The sequence below is a fragment of the Pipra filicauda genome, unplaced genomic scaffold (assembly GCF_003945595.2).
Source record: "Pipra filicauda isolate LSUMZ 115617 unplaced genomic scaffold, ASM394559v2 scaffold35_size7292922_pilon, whole genome shotgun sequence".
Lineage (NCBI taxonomy): Eukaryota > Metazoa > Chordata > Aves > Passeriformes > Pipridae > Pipra > Pipra filicauda.
The window spans coordinates 4,723,228-4,739,654 of NW_024104487.1; the positions used below are offsets into that span (position 1 = coordinate 4,723,228).

Consider the following 16,427-nt stretch of genomic DNA (forward strand, 5'->3'; position numbering starts at 1 on the left):
TAGAAATTCACCTTATTGAAGATTCTATGAACTCTATTGTTCAAAATAGATACAGTGGAATATTCCCTGAAACTAATTCTATATTAGTGTAAGCTTCTCAGATACATTTCTTAATGAAGCATTGGTGCAAAAAATCAAAGAGTTGATAGTCACATGGATCAAGGCAGCAAGGACCATATTTAAAAGAAATTGTAGTTGTATTCCAAACTGTTATTGCTATTACATCCAGCTCACCTCCTTCTCATTCTGTTTCTCAGGGGGTGATATATGTAGCTCCGCTTCTAACACAGACTGGCCTTCGTTTTCAACAATTATTTCCTCATCCTTCTCAACAGTATCCACCTTAGGTACTTCTACCAAGTCTTCAGAGCTTTCAGATGTGTGGGCAAGAAGTTCTGGCCTGCAGCAGGTATTAAAATAAATCTTTTAATCTTTTAGATTAATACATAATTTTAGCGATCTCAGCAGGGAAATTCTTTCATGACCAGTGTATTGGGTTTCTCTGGCCAGGTTTTGGTAGCGGGGGATCTACAGAGGTGGCTTCTGTGATAAGCTGCCAGAAGCTTCCCCCATGTCCAGTAGAGCCAATGCCAAGTGGCTCCAGGACAGATCCACCACTGGCCAAGGCCGAGCCAACCAGGAATGACAGTAACACCTCTGTGATAAGATATTTCAGAAGGGGAAAAGAAGTTATTGTATAGATGAAAATTGCAGCCAGATAAGAGCAGAGTGAGAACATGTGAACAACAAAGCAGACAACAAGGTCAGTGGAGAAGGAGGGGGAGAAGGTGCTATAGGAGCCAGAGTCAAACTTCCCCTGCAGCCCGTGGTGAAACAGCTGTGCTCCTGCAGTCCATGAAGGACAATGGGAATGCAGAAAGCCACCTGGAGCCTGTGGAGGAGCCCATGCTGGAGCAGGTGGATGCCCGAGGGATGCTGTGACCCAGGTTGGAACAGGGTCCTGGCAGGGACCTGCTGACCCATGGAAAAAGGAACCCACACTGGAGCAGGATTTCCTGGTAGAACTTGTGGCCCTGTGAGTGACCCACACTGGAGCAGTCTGTGCCTGAAGGACTGCACCCTATGGAGAAGAGACCTGCGTTGCAGCAGTTTGTGAAGAACTGCTGCCCGTGGGATGGACTCATACTGGAGAAGTTCGTGAAGGACTGTGTCCTGTGGGAAGGACCTCATGTGAGCAGGGGAAGGACTCTTCTCCTTGAGCAGTGGTAGAAACAACCTGTGATGAGCCAACTGTAACACCCATTCCCCATCTCCTATGCCTCTGAGGGAAGGAGGTAGAACTTGGAATGAAGGAGGGGTGAGGGGAGGGTGTTTTTAAGATTATTTTACTTCTCACTCTCCTGCTCTGATCCTGTTAGTAACAAATTTAATTCATGTCCCCACTTTGAATCTATTTTGCCCATGATGGTGATCAGTAAGTGATCTCTCCTGGTCCTTATCTCAGCTCATGAACCCTTTGTTGTATTTTCTCTCCTCTATCCAGTTGCAGAGGGGAGTGAGAGAGTGGCTTTAGTGAGTACCTGGCATTCAGCCAAGGTCAACCCACCACAACCATTTATAAAGTGCAGTATCACATGCTTGCCATAGGAAATGAGAATCAAGATAATCAAGAGAACTAAAGGCATCTAAAAACGGCTAACTCCTCATTAGGAAAAAAAAAACCACATCAATAGGAAAATTGCTTTGGCAATTATAAAATGATAATATCTATCTCACTTCCATTTTATGGGAAAGAAGTCAGAAATTTCTTTAAGTTTATTATTTTAAATTTAGAAAGTAGCAATACATTACATATTTGAAAGCCACAAAGGGGTAAGAAAAGCAGCAGCTGCTTCCACCCCTCTTAGACACACTGTAGAAACGGTTTAAAATCATGGAATTATAAAAGCTAAAGATGAAATGCTGATGCACCTGATGGGCAGTAACACTAACTCAAATATTCAGTTCTCACTTTTGAGATGATAAAGTTTAGATGAACTGAAACTACCACATACAAACAAAGAAAAAAGCGCATGCAATAGATTTGCAGGAGTCTGCTTTGTGATCTCATAGTAAAGGCAGTATTGGGGGGTTTTATGCCCACATGCTAGTCTTGAGATGAGGACACTCCATAGGAAGGTCCCCAGTAGAAGACCCTGTTTCACTTGCTGATGTGCGTGAAAAGAAAGAACCAAGCTGAAATCCCATTCTGTTGTCTTTACGATATCCCTTAGCTCTGCTCAAAACCACCATATTACACATCTTGTTCAAAGGAGCAGCAGCACCTCACTGGCTTAATTTTGCAAGGCCCAAAAATTTTAACAATACTGAATATAAGGCTAATCCTCTCACATAACCAAATATTAGTGGTAACAGGGCAAAGCATTACTCAAGCTGTGGCAGCATTGAACAGTGCCATTTAGCCTCTTTGAACCAACTTAGGGCAGCCCACTGACAATGCAGCACAGCAATACAGCAGAGTAGTTTAAAACCACAGAGTAGTTTAAACACAAAAATAAGGCTGTGTCTAGCTGAAGACTTTGACTTCACGTAAAAAACCCACAACTAATTTTGTTTGAAGAAACCTAATGGAACAAGTTTAAGTGATTTCCTAGAAAATAATCAGGTTGTCTTGAGGTTCTTCAAAAGAGGTTTCCAGGGTTGCAGTGGGTTTCTTTGGAAAAGAATGACAGGGAGAGACACATGGAGCAGGCTGGGGTGGGCAGTGTGCCTGTAAGGGAAGAGGAGGCTATTTATTTACTCAAATAGACACAGTTTTGCTTTCCAGATGGAAGCCAGTGCAAATTAGTACTCCAAGCCCTGTCCTGTAAGAACTGTTAAGGCACACAAGCCACACTACTCTTCAGATCCACATCTGACAATTATTCCACAGGATAACAACTTTAAAACTGGAGATGTTTTTTTTTTCAGGATATAAGATTAGATATAATGGTTTAAAATTTTATATAAACAAAGAGCTTTATCTGAAGAAATACTGTTTCTTATAATCCTTGTTATTAAGTGACAAGCAATAATCAACTCCTAAAATAAACAGTCAGATTTCATTTTACTGCAACATGCCACCATAACAAGAAGTCAGGAAGGGACACCTCTTCAAAGACCGCACACAGCATTGTGGATACAAGTCCAGTTACATTATCACAAGAAACTGTGCTGTATGAATACAGAGATTTTTACCATTGCGCAGACTCAGTTGTAACAGAACAGCCGCAGCCCTCACTGTTTTCTTACTTCTATTTCTAGTTCTATTTCTATACTTCTTATTTCTAGTATCTGCTGAGCTTTCAGAGATATTACACTTTGCTGCAGTCACTCTTTCAGATGATGCCTCACTTTTCTTTTTTACATCAGACTTTACTTTCAGTAATTTTAAAATCAAGTAAGTTAAATAGGAAGTAAGCAGCAGAAATACCAGTAGCACACTCTGAGACACTGATGCAGTTTGTGACTGCCCAAGCAACAAAATAAGAAATCAGTACAATCCAGGCTTCTGGTACCTGCTTTTGGACGCAGGAAGAGCATTTTCATCATCTCCTTTGGAAGTTTCAGATCCAGGTTGCTGTCTATGTTTATTTATACTCTGACGTTTTAATTGACCACTTCGCGTCCAGACAGGAACAGGACTTGTGTAAGGCTCTTAGAAGAAAAACACCAAAAAAAACCCAAAATAAATTAAATTGAACAAATTCAGTTTAAGATCTGCATATAATTTCTCCACCCCCAATAGTTCATTAAAGAAATTGAGTCCAACTAAAACAGCATTTCATTGTGGTACTTTTTTTCTGAATAATACCTTTATCAAGATGCATAACAGTTTTATCTGATTTCCTCTAGAAGGTTTATGAGTTGAGCCTCAGCACCTTAGAGGAAAGCATTTTTATACACTTAGAGGAACGTGTTTTTATACACTTTACAGATCATTATAGGATGATGGAAAGCTGTAAGAGCCTGTAAAACTACTGATCTACATTAACTGCAATACTGATAATGAAGGTTATTTGTACCTTCAGATGTGCTTGCATGGACAGCTGTTGATTCTTTACCTTTTTGCGAGTTAGCCTGTAAAGCAAAAGCAAAGCTAATGTTATTCTAAAATTTTCTGAATTGACTAAAATACCTTCATCTTCCTACCTATGGTTACATCTTTCTAGATCACTATTTCATTGTAATGATCCCATGGAACAGCAGCTACAATAATTCTTAATTTATATCTAAGTGTCTTATCTCTCAACAAATCTTAATTTTTTTAGAATTATCTCTGTGTCATGTATGACTAATTTTTCTGTGTTTTACTTCCGTTCTCCAGCATAGAAGATAAGACTTGAAAATGACCTGTCATTATAAACAATGCTGCCAAGTTTTTTTCTTTAACAATTCTGTTAATCACAAATGTACACATAATTAAATGCTAGAAGTCTTTTAATGTTTGTTCCCCCTTTCTTCATGAACCCAAGGGACTACAATACAGTAGGTGGCAAAATTTAACAGCAAAGTTTTATTTTTATACTAGTATTATATTCTAAAGTTTTATTTTTGTCATGACATGAAACAGAATATAGCAGCCTATGTTAAAAAAAAAAAAAGAGATGTGACAAGAAAAAGAGAAATTAGTGATCAGCAGTAACGCAGGTTACATGCGTAGTCAGCTCAAGAGTCAGAGTTCCCTCTCCCTAGAGCTCTTTTGTCTCTCATTCTTCCACATCATCCCAACACTTGGATTTTTTTTCTGCAAGTTAGCTGAGGATTCAGCACTTAGTGAAGTGGGTACAAGCTGTCCACATTAAAATGTAGTTATGCACATTGCTCTTTCTTAGCTGCTGGAAATAATCTGGAACTGGCAATAATAGCATGCTGGTTCACTTTTCCAGCCTCACTTCCAGTACCACGCAAGAAGGCCAGCAAAAAGTGGACAAGTCTATATTCTGCTATTTGAAATAGTTTCAAGTGAGTTTTAAATACATAAGAATTTGTAAGCTAATAACAAATTATTCTAGCATCAAAACACACAAAATAGGGAGCACTAAGTGAAAGGTGAAAGTGAAAGTTGAGGTATGTTTTTTCATGGTTTGGGGGAAGGTGGGAAGTTTTATTTTCTTTGGTGGTCCATCAGTTTTCAAATCGTTGCAGAACTGCTTATAAATACTGCAGATGTCAACTATAGAGATGCCAGCAATTCTACCAAACTATGAGGATTTGGAGCCAAGAGACAAGGGCTAGTTCTTATGTCACAGCGATAAAAATCATAGGAACTACTATCACTCTGTTATTTTCTCCAAGTATATCCATATAACTCTACAACCAAATCATGCATTTTATTAGATCATTTTGCTGATAGGATTATTATTGGAATCTGACTCTAGAACTCAGAGGTGATGCTTCAGAAACTGTTACGAATGAAATACAGCTTCTGATTATTGAGAGATTGAAAACATCAACACTTTTCTGTCAGTTTTGCTTTGGAAAATATTAATTTTCTCAACTAGGAAAAGGGATATTTGACTTACATTCCAAATCTAACTTTAGATCTTAGTAGCTGAGAGTATTAATTTAGCCATCATTTCCCATTTTTAATTAAAGCATTGACTTCTATGAAAGCATGGTCATGTCACTACTACAGACAGTCCTGAAGCACATCCATGCCCATGGTATTTGGAGCTACAGATTCTTGTCATTCACATTCTGTGTGGTCTCAGAACACATGCAAACCTAACACTTTCCATTGTATTGAACTACGACGTGAATGTGCACCTCTACACATAGCCTTTCTAGACAGTTTAATCTCAGAGACAGTTGAAATAATCTCCTTTACGTAATCTGCTATTAAACAGCTCAAATTACAGACCCTGACAGCTGCAGGCACAGACTTTCTACATTCATGGGGAAACCCCACCTGCCCACACACACATAAAAAAGGTATTTTTAATCCCAGCTTAGTCACTGATGTTACATCAATGGGAAACACTACACCCACACACAAAGTAATAAAAGCATTTGTCTGTTCTATATGTAGTATGGACTTGAGCCAATTCGGTTATAATGAGATGGACAAAAACAATTTCTCACAATTTGTTTTTCAGTAACAACGCAATCAAAAAAAAGAGGTAACAGATTGTGTACCTACATTTAGCTGTGTTTCTAGCTCAGTCCTCTCAGTCCTCTGTCCACTTGCTTCAGATACTGCAGACTGACTAAGCTTATCCTCTGTTTGCAAACTGTTATTTTCCTTCTTTGAGGCCTCTGCTGTAAAGATTTAAAAGAGGAAATGGGGAAACAGAAAAATATAGTACTTTTACATAAAAATTAACCATCTGCCCTGCATTTAGCTGGGGTTTTTCTTCATAGCAGCTGGCACAGTGCTGTGGTTTGAATTTTGCATGAGAATAATGTTGATAATACACCAATGCTTCGGTTGCTGCTAAACGTGGTTACCCTAATTCAAGAACTTTTCAGAACTTTTTCTCATGTTCTCCCAGTGAGCAGGTGCACAAGAAGCTGGAGAGGGGACAAAGCCAGGACACCTGACCTGAACTGGCCAAAAGGATATTTCATACCACAGAATGTCATGCCCAGTATATAAATTGGGAGGGTCTAATTACTGCAACTGGACTGTGCACCAATTCTCTTTCTTGGGTTTTAATTCTCTGGTTTTGTTGTTCATTACAATTATTATTATATCACGCTTATATTTAATTTTATTTCAATTACTGAACTGTTCTTGTCTCAACTCAGATGTTTTATATTTTTTGCAGATGCTCCTTCCCACCCTACTGGTGGGACAAGTAGGCATGGCACTTAGTTGCCTGACAAGCATGAAGAAAGGGTTATCTCTTCATGGAAGACATTTCATGTCACCACGGCAACTGGACCACTACAGAGAGAGAAAGATGGTTTTGCCATAAAACAAAGTAAGGTCAAGGAACCTGCACAGGTGATCCAGTTTTTGGGAACAAAACAGCAAGATGGATGCCATTAGATCGCAACAGATCTGATTAACAAAATAATAGAAATGTATCCACCAACAAGTAAAAAGGAAATGTAAGCTTTCTTAGGCATTGTGCATTTTTGGAGAACACACGTTCTAAATGACAGTCTGATTGTCAGCCCTCTCTATCAAGTGATCCAGAAGAAGAACTATTTTAAATGGGGCCCTGGGCAATGACAAGCCCTTGAACCAACCAAACGGAAAACAGTTCATGCTGTAGCCCTTGGGCCAGCTATGCCAGGGCAAGATATAAAAACTGTGCTCTACTCTACAGCCAGGGAGAATGGTCCTGCCTGGGGCTTCTGAGAGAAAGCATAAGGAGAGACTTGAGGTTGACCCCTAAGTTTTTGGAGTTAGGGACACAGAAGACAGAAAGCCCACCATATTCCAACTGAAGAAGAGACAGTGGCAACATACAAATGGGTTCAAGCTGCTTCAGAAGGGACTGGTACTTAGGCACAGCTCCTCCTGGCACCCTGGTTGCCTATGCTGGGTGGAATGTTTAAAGGAAGGGTCTCCTCTACACACATCATGCAACTGATGCTGCATGGAGTGGGTCAATCAATGATCAAACAATAAGCCCAAATAGGAAACTGCAGTTATCCAAGAATCTTGAAAGTGTTCATGGATTGTCCAGAAAAGATTTCAGAATGTCACCAGAGGAGAAGGTGACACGTACTGAAGAGGCCCCACTGTATATTAAATTGCCAGGAAATAAGAAGCAATATGCCTTGATTATTGATAGATTCTGCCACATTTGTAGGAAAGGATTAGTGATGGAGTCCACTACAACAAGTCACAGAAACTGCTGAAGGAGAAGGTAAATACAGACAGTTTGCAGAGGCGAAGGCAATCCAGCTGATTTGAGTCATTTCTGAATGAGAAAAATGGCCAATACCTTAGCTCTATACTGCCTCATGGGTAGTGCCAAATGCCCTGTGGAGGTGGTTGCAGCAACTAGCAGCAACCGGCAGCACATCTGAGCTGCCACACTGCAGCAAGATAATGCTGTCTAGGTGAACAGCATTGTGGTTGTGAAAGTAGAGGCTCATATACCCAAGAGTCAGGCCACTGAAGAACATCAGAACAATCAGCAGATGCATCAGGCTGCTAAGATTGAAGTGGCTCACATGGATCAGGACTGGCAACATAATTATTTCCAGCTTGGTGGGTCCATGACACCTCAGGTAATCAAGGAAAAGATGCAAATTACAAATGGGCACATGATCCAGGGGCAGACTTGACCATGGACACTACTGCACAGGTTACCCATAAATGTGAAACATGCACTGCAGTTAAACACACTAAGTGATTAAAACCTCTGTAGCACAGAGAATGATGGCTGAAATATAAATATGGAGGGGCTGGGCAAATTGACTATATCACACTTTCCCAAACCAGTCAGGGTAAGTGCTTATAATGGTGGAACCACTAGAAGGGTGAGAACATATCCTCTGCCTCATGCCACCACCTGGAACACTGGGCCTTAAGAAAAAGTCTTATAGTGACAGAGTGCCCCAGAAAGAACAGAATCAGACAGGAGGATTCATTTCCTAAACAACCCCATAGACAACTGGGCCAAAGTCCCATGAGTGGGAATATCACACTCCCTACCATGCACCCACCTTCAGAAAAATGAAATGATACAATGAATTGTTATCAATTTATCCAGGAGAAATGAGTAACAGGACCTTCAAACATCAGGACATACATGTAGCAAAAGACACCTGGTAAGGGGATCTGCCAGTCAGTCTGGCCCTGCTTGATCAAAATTTTACACACTGTAGAAAGGGATAAAGTTCCTGTAGTGCACATAAATAATCTGGGCTATTCCTGTCTCAGGCAAAGGCAAACATATTTGTGGAATTACACAAGGACATGGGTGTACTTGGATGGGTAAGTCCACTGCATACCTCAAGGGAATTTGATTTTGTGTGAGAGTAGCCAATAAATTCTACGATGTTGATTGCTACATAACACTGTATATTGTCTCTTCTATGGTGGTTATATGCCCATCACTGCACTGGGCACCTCACAGCGCCTGTCTTCACCGCTCTGAATTTGGGGATCTGAAACTGATTGCCTTTCAACTGTCATATCAAGGGTATTACAGTAAAAATCAGTCAGATCAATGAAGAATGAACTACAGAAAAACCAGACAAGTGTAGTGGTGATGGAACTGGCTTCAGCATGCAACAATCCAACATGACACACACCATCTTTTCTGCCCTGAAAGACTGTTATGACAGGTGGACCCCAAAATCATGGACTAAATTAACTCAATGGACATTTTATAGGGATGGCCCATAGACTTAAAGGAATGATAGAGGTGTGTGATGTGTATTTATATACCAAAAGATAGGAAAGGTGACGGTGTATTGGAAAGCGTGGAACCTGGGCATGATGTAAATGATACAAAAAATAAGGACTGCATGCTATCCTGCTTTCAGGTCGGATAGAGTTAATTTTCTTCTTAGTAGCTGGTACAGTGCTGTGTTTTAAATTTACTATGAGAATAATGTTGATAAAACACTGTTTTAGTTGTTGCTAAGTAATGTTCACCCTGTGTCAAGGACATAATCTCACAGGTCTCAGGACAAATAAAAATCTTTCTGTTAGTTTCCACAGACAGTGTTCACAGAAGTCACTCTTGTACTTGTAGAGTGTTTGTCCAACTTTTAAAAGTGTCAGAGAATGAAAAAACAAAGTATCCATACCTGCAATTTTGAGATTTTCCTTTTGCACTATAGACATAATAGACTTTCTTTGGAACCAACCTCCTGCTCCCTCCACTTGCCACAAAAGGTTTTTATCTGCAGGGTACTTCTCAAGATACTGCTTACAAGCTGAGCAAACATAAGAAAAACCACTATATTATAGACACTACATACTCAGTTGTGGCTCAGTTTTTAAATTTTATCTGAAATCAAATTATTTTGCAATCTACTGTCATACACATAAACAAATACAGAAAGAACTGCTTAACAAAACAGTTAAGTCTGAAATAAACATAATATTGCTTTACCCTACTGATCCTTCTCAATTTATCCTTTCTTCATGTTTAAATATTTCCATTATTATCTGCAAACAAAGATGGATGGGTTTTTCTTCTTCTCTAGGTACCCACTCGAGAGTTTTGCAACTTCACTGTCACTGTTCCTGCCAATCACAAGACTCAACTCAGGATGGAAGAGTTCTTAAGCACATGATGTAGTCAAGTTATTTTTGTTGCCCCACTTTATTATAGGCACTGGTGAAAAGCACTCTGGGAATGTTAACATGTTACCATTGCATAGTTAACCATCCACTCATTGTTCACTTCTAGAATATTTTCCACTCTGCTCTCCTTCCCCCTCTTTTCTCACTATATGTGTATTAAACATAGAGGTGAAGTTGCATACTTTGTCATTATTCTGTAGCAGTTGCCAGGAAAATTACCACTTTTCACCTATTTCCCTACTGATGCATACTCTCAGCACACAAGATCCTCACTGTATAATTTCTTGACTATGGAAAAGAATTAGTCATCGAATTCTGCTCAAATCATTTTCCTGTTTGAAGCCTAACAAACCAGGTCTTATCAGATCCAGCAACAGACAGTGGTAGTTGGAAAATCAGAAAATTTCCAGTAGTTAAGAAAGCCAGATAAAAATAGGGCAAAAGAAATGTACTTCTTGCCTGAACACAGTCCCAAGACCATAGTTTCCACAATCCATGTCATTTCCTACATGACATAGCTCTCTTAGGTTGCTAATGGAAGAACCATAAGTGTTTTCTTTGTATTTTAGATCTGTGCCTTCTGATACATAAGTTAAAAAATAGCCTAGTATGTCCTTTTGACCAGAAGTTCAGAGAAGGCATGAATTAAATGACCTCATGAGGCTTAGGTGTGTGCAAGAAAAAGACGCTACAAAGAAGATATACATTAGATCACACACAGAAACGCCTCAGCCCATTCTTCAGGCTTGGTGGGGGGAAGATGACAGTGGTAAACTTCACAGTAGCAGAAAGCCAACAGAGTTTGAATAACTTAGTCTCATGCAGAGGATTAAAAATCTAATCAGGAACTACTTCATCTTAAGTAAATCAGGATTTTTAGCCCTCTCTAAAGCACAGAACCTTTAATATAGAACCTGAGGATGAGACCACAAATACTTGAATGACATGACTCACCTGGACATGTGAAGAAACCACAAAGAAGAATAAATTAAAGAGCTCACCTGTATACACAAAGGATGACAGTGGGTATCGTAGGCCAAGAGGCCCTTCAGTAAAGGAATCCACAAAGTCTTCCAACATGATTAGCCCAGAGTCTTTCCCACGATGTTTCTTTCTCACAAACATTGTGTCTAGCACTGTCAGTTTATACTTCTGATGAAAAAATGAGTTACAAACACTTCCTGAAATAATCAAGAGGAAAAAAATATCCATCAGTATGGGTTACATACTGTATGTTGACTGACATGCTGCAGTATGGATTTTAGCATATTCAAATAAAAAGTTTTATAGGTTATAAAAATACAGAATTATTTAATAGTAAGTAGTATAAAGTTATAAAAATAACTTATAACTTTATTAAAAATAAATAATTTTATCATTATTAAATAATTTTTATCATTATTAAAAATAAATAATTTATTGTCTCTTTTGGGCAAGCTTCATAGTGTTGCCAAGATATATCAATAGATTAATACAATAGAAAAAGTCTGTAGTACCAGAGAAGAATAGACAAGACAGAAAGGAAAGGTTCACTTTGAAATCTCACTATACAACTCCATAGGAAAATTGTTCTAAAAAGTGAAGCTGAAAGATGGAGGAGGGAATAGGAGAAAACAAAATTTTTAATTGCACCTTTATGTTGATTACATCATTACTTAGGACAAATCTGAAGACTAATTCAGTTCTTATTTAAAGACTGAAACAATAATTCTGATATTTTAAATGAAGACACAAAAAAAACTAGGAGACTTTACATTGAAATTCTCCCCAAAACAACATATTATCCATAATTTAATAAAGATGGAATAGACTGTCACAACACATAGGTACTCCAGTTAGAGCCTGGAGCTAATAATGCCAAGGGTGTGGGTTTGATTCCTCCATGGGCCATTCACTTAGGAGCTGGACTTAATGAACCTTGTCGGTCCCTTCCAACTCAGAATATGCTGTGATTCCAAGGGTAGCTATGAACTCAGTGGTGATAAAGGGATGGCATACAATGGCATTAAGATAGTCCACTAACTATCCAATCCATTTTCAGGCCCTTTTTCTGTGAATCAACGTGAACTACGCCAAAAAGTTTCCTTCTTCTCTAACAAGGCCAATGAGAAGCATACAGCTTGTCTATACAATATAGTCTTTGGAACCTTGTATTTTTAAGGCCAATGACCCTTATCTCTGGGCCAGGAAGATGATCAGAAAGCTGGAGGACCTTTCCTATGAAGAAAGGTTAAGACAGTTGGGGTTGTTCAGCCTGGAGAAGAGAAGGCTCCAGTGTGACCTATTTGCAGCCTTTCAGTACCTGAATGTGGCCTACAAGAGAGCTGGAGAGGGACTTTCCACGGGAGCTTGTAGTGATAGGACAATGGGTAAGGGCTGTCAGCTGAAGGAGTGTAGGTTTAGATTGGACATTAGGAAGAAATGTGAGGGTGGTGAGGCACTGGAACAGGTTGCCCAAAGAAGTTGTGGATGACCCATACCTGGAAGTGTTCGAGGCCATGCTGGATAAGCCCCTGAGCAACCTGGTCTGGTAGAAAGTGTCCCTGCCATGACAGAGGGGTTGGAACTAAATGGTCTTTAAGGTTCCTTCAAACCCAACACAAGCCATTGTATGATTATCTTCATTTTTCAAGCAAGGAAAACCTGAGCAGAGAGGTTACATTACTTGGGTACCCTCTGGGATACCAGAAGAGCTTCACCTCTTCCTAACTATGGGTTTCCAGAACAATACTCTTCCATGTAGACTACACATTTGAAGAACACAGCACACACTCAAACATGGGTGAAATATTGATAATGTCTAGAAAGAAACGCCTTCAGCTTTTGCTAACTCAAGACAAGTACAGTCCAACCCAACTGTAAATAACTGTTCTACAGAAAAAATGAAAAAGAAAGAAAAAGGCTTTTGGGTATATCAAATTTTTTCATTTTCTAATATGTTTTGTAGAATATGAAGAAATCCAAGAACTTTCTTAAATTGCTAAAGCATATAAGTATTTAAGTTACAGATCTTAACAGCAATCTGACCTCTGACAATTGCAGGAAAACACCAACTCATTAGTCCTGCAAGGCTTGTAAAACCTACATACAATATTCTTCAAATAAGCTCCTTATCTCCACAACTTAAACCCCCAAATCCCACAGTCTTCAAGTGTCCTACCTGCAGGTTTAACAGAATAGAACCCAATAGCCTCTCCTTTTTTCCACATGATCTTAGCATAGTGACTGCTTCCATGACAGAGAAATGGGATCTCATTTTCTTCCATTTCTTGCGTTCGATAGATAATTCGATTCAGAACATAGAGAACAATTCTCTCTCCAACAGACTGCACCTAAGGAAACACAGAAAAACATTTTAGAAGATCGGTCAGATTTGTTAATATCCACACATCAAAGACCTTATTTTTCAAACTTGACAGTTAACACAGCTGCAGATGGAGTCAAAGAAAGCTGTAAGTGCTAAAGCAGGATGACTCTCTGAGGTTCGTTTGAGGGGAAGGAGATGCTCAGAAGACATAGCAATAAGTCAAGTATAAATCATTACCATAGAGGATATTTCATGACTTCAATGTTACTCTTTATGCAATGCATAAAGGCTGAGAGAAGTGCTGGGAGAAGGGGAGTGAAGTGGGAATGTTATGATTTAACTCAATTTTGGACTTAAGAAACATTCACCAAACACAGCAGCAGTACACCAGCCTCAGACCTCCTAGGCTAGCAGGTAATTAAAGTCTTACAAAGGAGACATGATGAGCCTCACAGGGTAGCAGGACTTGGCACACTCAATCACTGCTGACAGAGTGGCAGGCAACAGGACACGATGCAGTGAAAAAACTAGTTACAACAGTTTCTGTGGAATGAAACAAGGAATTCAATATCCTTTTCTCTGACCTGCAGGGTTCCTTTTATATATGAAATTTAAGCTCACCACTATTCTACCCATTGTGAAGGAAGGAGCAATCTTGCTCTCTTCCCAGTGCTCAGTCTCAGCTACCCCACCTGTAAAAGATTCAGCTTTCCTGACTTTATCACCATCTTACCATTAAGAAACACGTGAAAAGCAAGGCTGCAAGCCAAATTCTCTAGTGAAAATACAAAAACGCAAAAATCAAAGATAAGTGTCCAGATTCCCTGGGCAGATATAAATTACAATCCTGTAAAAGTATAGATTCCAATTTTGGAAAAAAACATAACTCCATGCTATGGAGTTATGCTATTGACTCCATGGTGTCAATAATGGTAAAAAAGGTCAATGATGAGCAATAAAGCTGACACCAGGCAACTTACTTTTCCAGACCTCACATATAGCCAGCATGCCTCACCATAGCCTCATGCAAGCCACCAGCTTCAACTTGCTTCTGTAAAACAGGTTCCTGAAGATGTTTTTGGTTTACTAGTCTCCTGACAAGATCAGTAGGTACTGCTACGGTAAAATGCACCACTCTACTAAAATGTTTCAAAACAACCAGATAACAATGTTCTAAAGAGTAAAAAAAAAACTTGTAATGCTGTTAATATCTAAATAATCTACATATGAAGCTGTGGTACAAGAGTCACTCTTGCTCTAGACACTATTTTCACTATCAGGTTCCTTTCCTGATTGTAGTACCTATTCCTTTATTTCCTTTGACTTGCAACAGCCACCTAATTTCTAAATGAAATGAAAACATGTAGTATCTCACACACTAGCTATTTGCCATATCTTGAAGTAGAAGATTAATTGCTAAGTGAACGTTGGAGTGCTTTACCTGATGAAGCCCCTGTCTAGCAGGGACAGATGTTTTCACAATGTCATCAATTGACCACCACTGGTCAGCAAGATACAGGGCTACAGCTTGAAAGAAACAAGGGAAATAAAAAGTTAGTGATTCTTACATTCCAAAAGAAACATAATCACTAAAGCTGTTACATAATCAGGAATAACACTGTAGTAACCAAGTTAAGTATCTTCTAGATGGCACTACATTAATGTAGCTCTTACTATCCTAGCACAACAAATGTGGTGCTATACACCCCACCCATGTGAAATGCTCTTAGTCCAAACCTTTATTGATAACTGAGAATAATAAACCAAAATGCATACGTCGTGCAGCATAATATAAAGGAACTATTTTTCCAGACATAAGCACTGTCCTTCAATACTGTGCTCTAGCACCTCCTCCCACTAAAAATTGAGCCTGCCAAGGGGAGTCTCATTCATACATATATTTTAGGTTGCTAGTGGATTGACACTGAAACTGTGCAAGTTTCAGTGTAATGTACAGGGAGTCAGATGAATGTAAAAAGGCTGGTGGCCACATGAGTAACAGCCAGGAAGAGTGTGATCCATAGGCATTTGTGGCAATCCTATATATGGCATTAAACAGAAAGAGAAGGAAAGGAGGAGGGAGGGAGGGAACACAAAAAACAGTGAGATGTCATCTTAGCCAGACCTGTGCTGGGACCTCAAACTAAAGATAATTTACAGTTGATGCTGATCAATCACGATCAAAAAAGAGCATCTAAATTCATGAGCAAATTAATGGATTCTAAGAATGTTCAATAAATTCCTTTTGGAGAGGTAAAGTGTACATAAAGAGATCAGGAGACACATGTTGTACTACGATCCAGACAAGCGCCACGTTGTTTTGCTACATATCTTCTGAATTCAATGACTCCAGTTCTGCTCTGATTAGTGTGCAAAGTTCTATTATTCGTATATATGAATTCACAACAAAAAATAATAGTATGCGAACAAGAAGACAGTGAACAACAAATGCACAAGTGCCAAAATTATGAGCTACAGTAGCATGGAATGAGCAAGGGCCTGGTTACATGTATTTACCACAAAAAAAGAAGAAACAGCAACACAGAGATAAAAAACTTAAAATGAAACCTGTGAGCGAGTCCCATGGTGCAAACAGCGCAAGAACTTTGTGTGTCTGCTCTTCACCATAAAGAGGAACATAGCCCACAGTTGACAAGCTAATAGGAACCTGAAACAAGAATGTGCAATAATTCAATAGACTCTTGCTAAAACAACCTTAGTAAAATACACAGAGAATGTTTAGTAAGGTAAACAAGATGAATGTTGAAAATCGACTCATTAACAGACAACTGTAAAGGACAAGCACCAGATCCCAGCCCTTACTTCAGATATTTCTTCCTAAAGACAGACTACATTACAAAGAGCTTGACTCTCACACTGTGGCAGATTTAGCTACAG

The 16,427-nt window shown here is 39.2% G+C and overlaps 1 protein-coding gene across 3 annotated transcripts in view; it reads right to left on the reverse strand.

The window, feature by feature from the left end:
- The window catches only part of FAM169A (family with sequence similarity 169 member A), a 39,706-nt gene that overhangs the window by 7,670 nt on the left and 15,609 nt on the right, over window positions 1-16,427 (reverse strand). Inside the window, exons 3-11 of one of the 3 annotated variants that reach the window (XM_027709976.2) lie at window positions 16,098-16,197; window positions 14,971-15,056; window positions 13,383-13,554; window positions 11,224-11,403; window positions 9,721-9,849; window positions 6,143-6,258; window positions 4,026-4,080; window positions 3,519-3,657; window positions 235-400 (exon numbers count right to left, since the gene is read on the reverse strand). In XM_027709976.2, coding sequence (XP_027565777.2) covers window positions 235-400; window positions 3,519-3,657; window positions 4,026-4,080; window positions 6,143-6,258; window positions 9,721-9,849; window positions 11,224-11,403; window positions 13,383-13,554; window positions 14,971-15,056; window positions 16,098-16,197 — 1,143 coding nt within the window. Of the gene's footprint in view, window positions 1-234; window positions 401-3,518; window positions 3,658-4,025; window positions 4,081-6,142; window positions 6,262-9,720; window positions 9,850-11,223; window positions 11,404-13,382; window positions 13,555-14,970; window positions 15,057-16,097; window positions 16,198-16,427 lie in introns of all 3 variants that reach the window. The other 2 variants (XM_027709975.2, XM_039384515.1) reach the window with 2 other exon arrangements.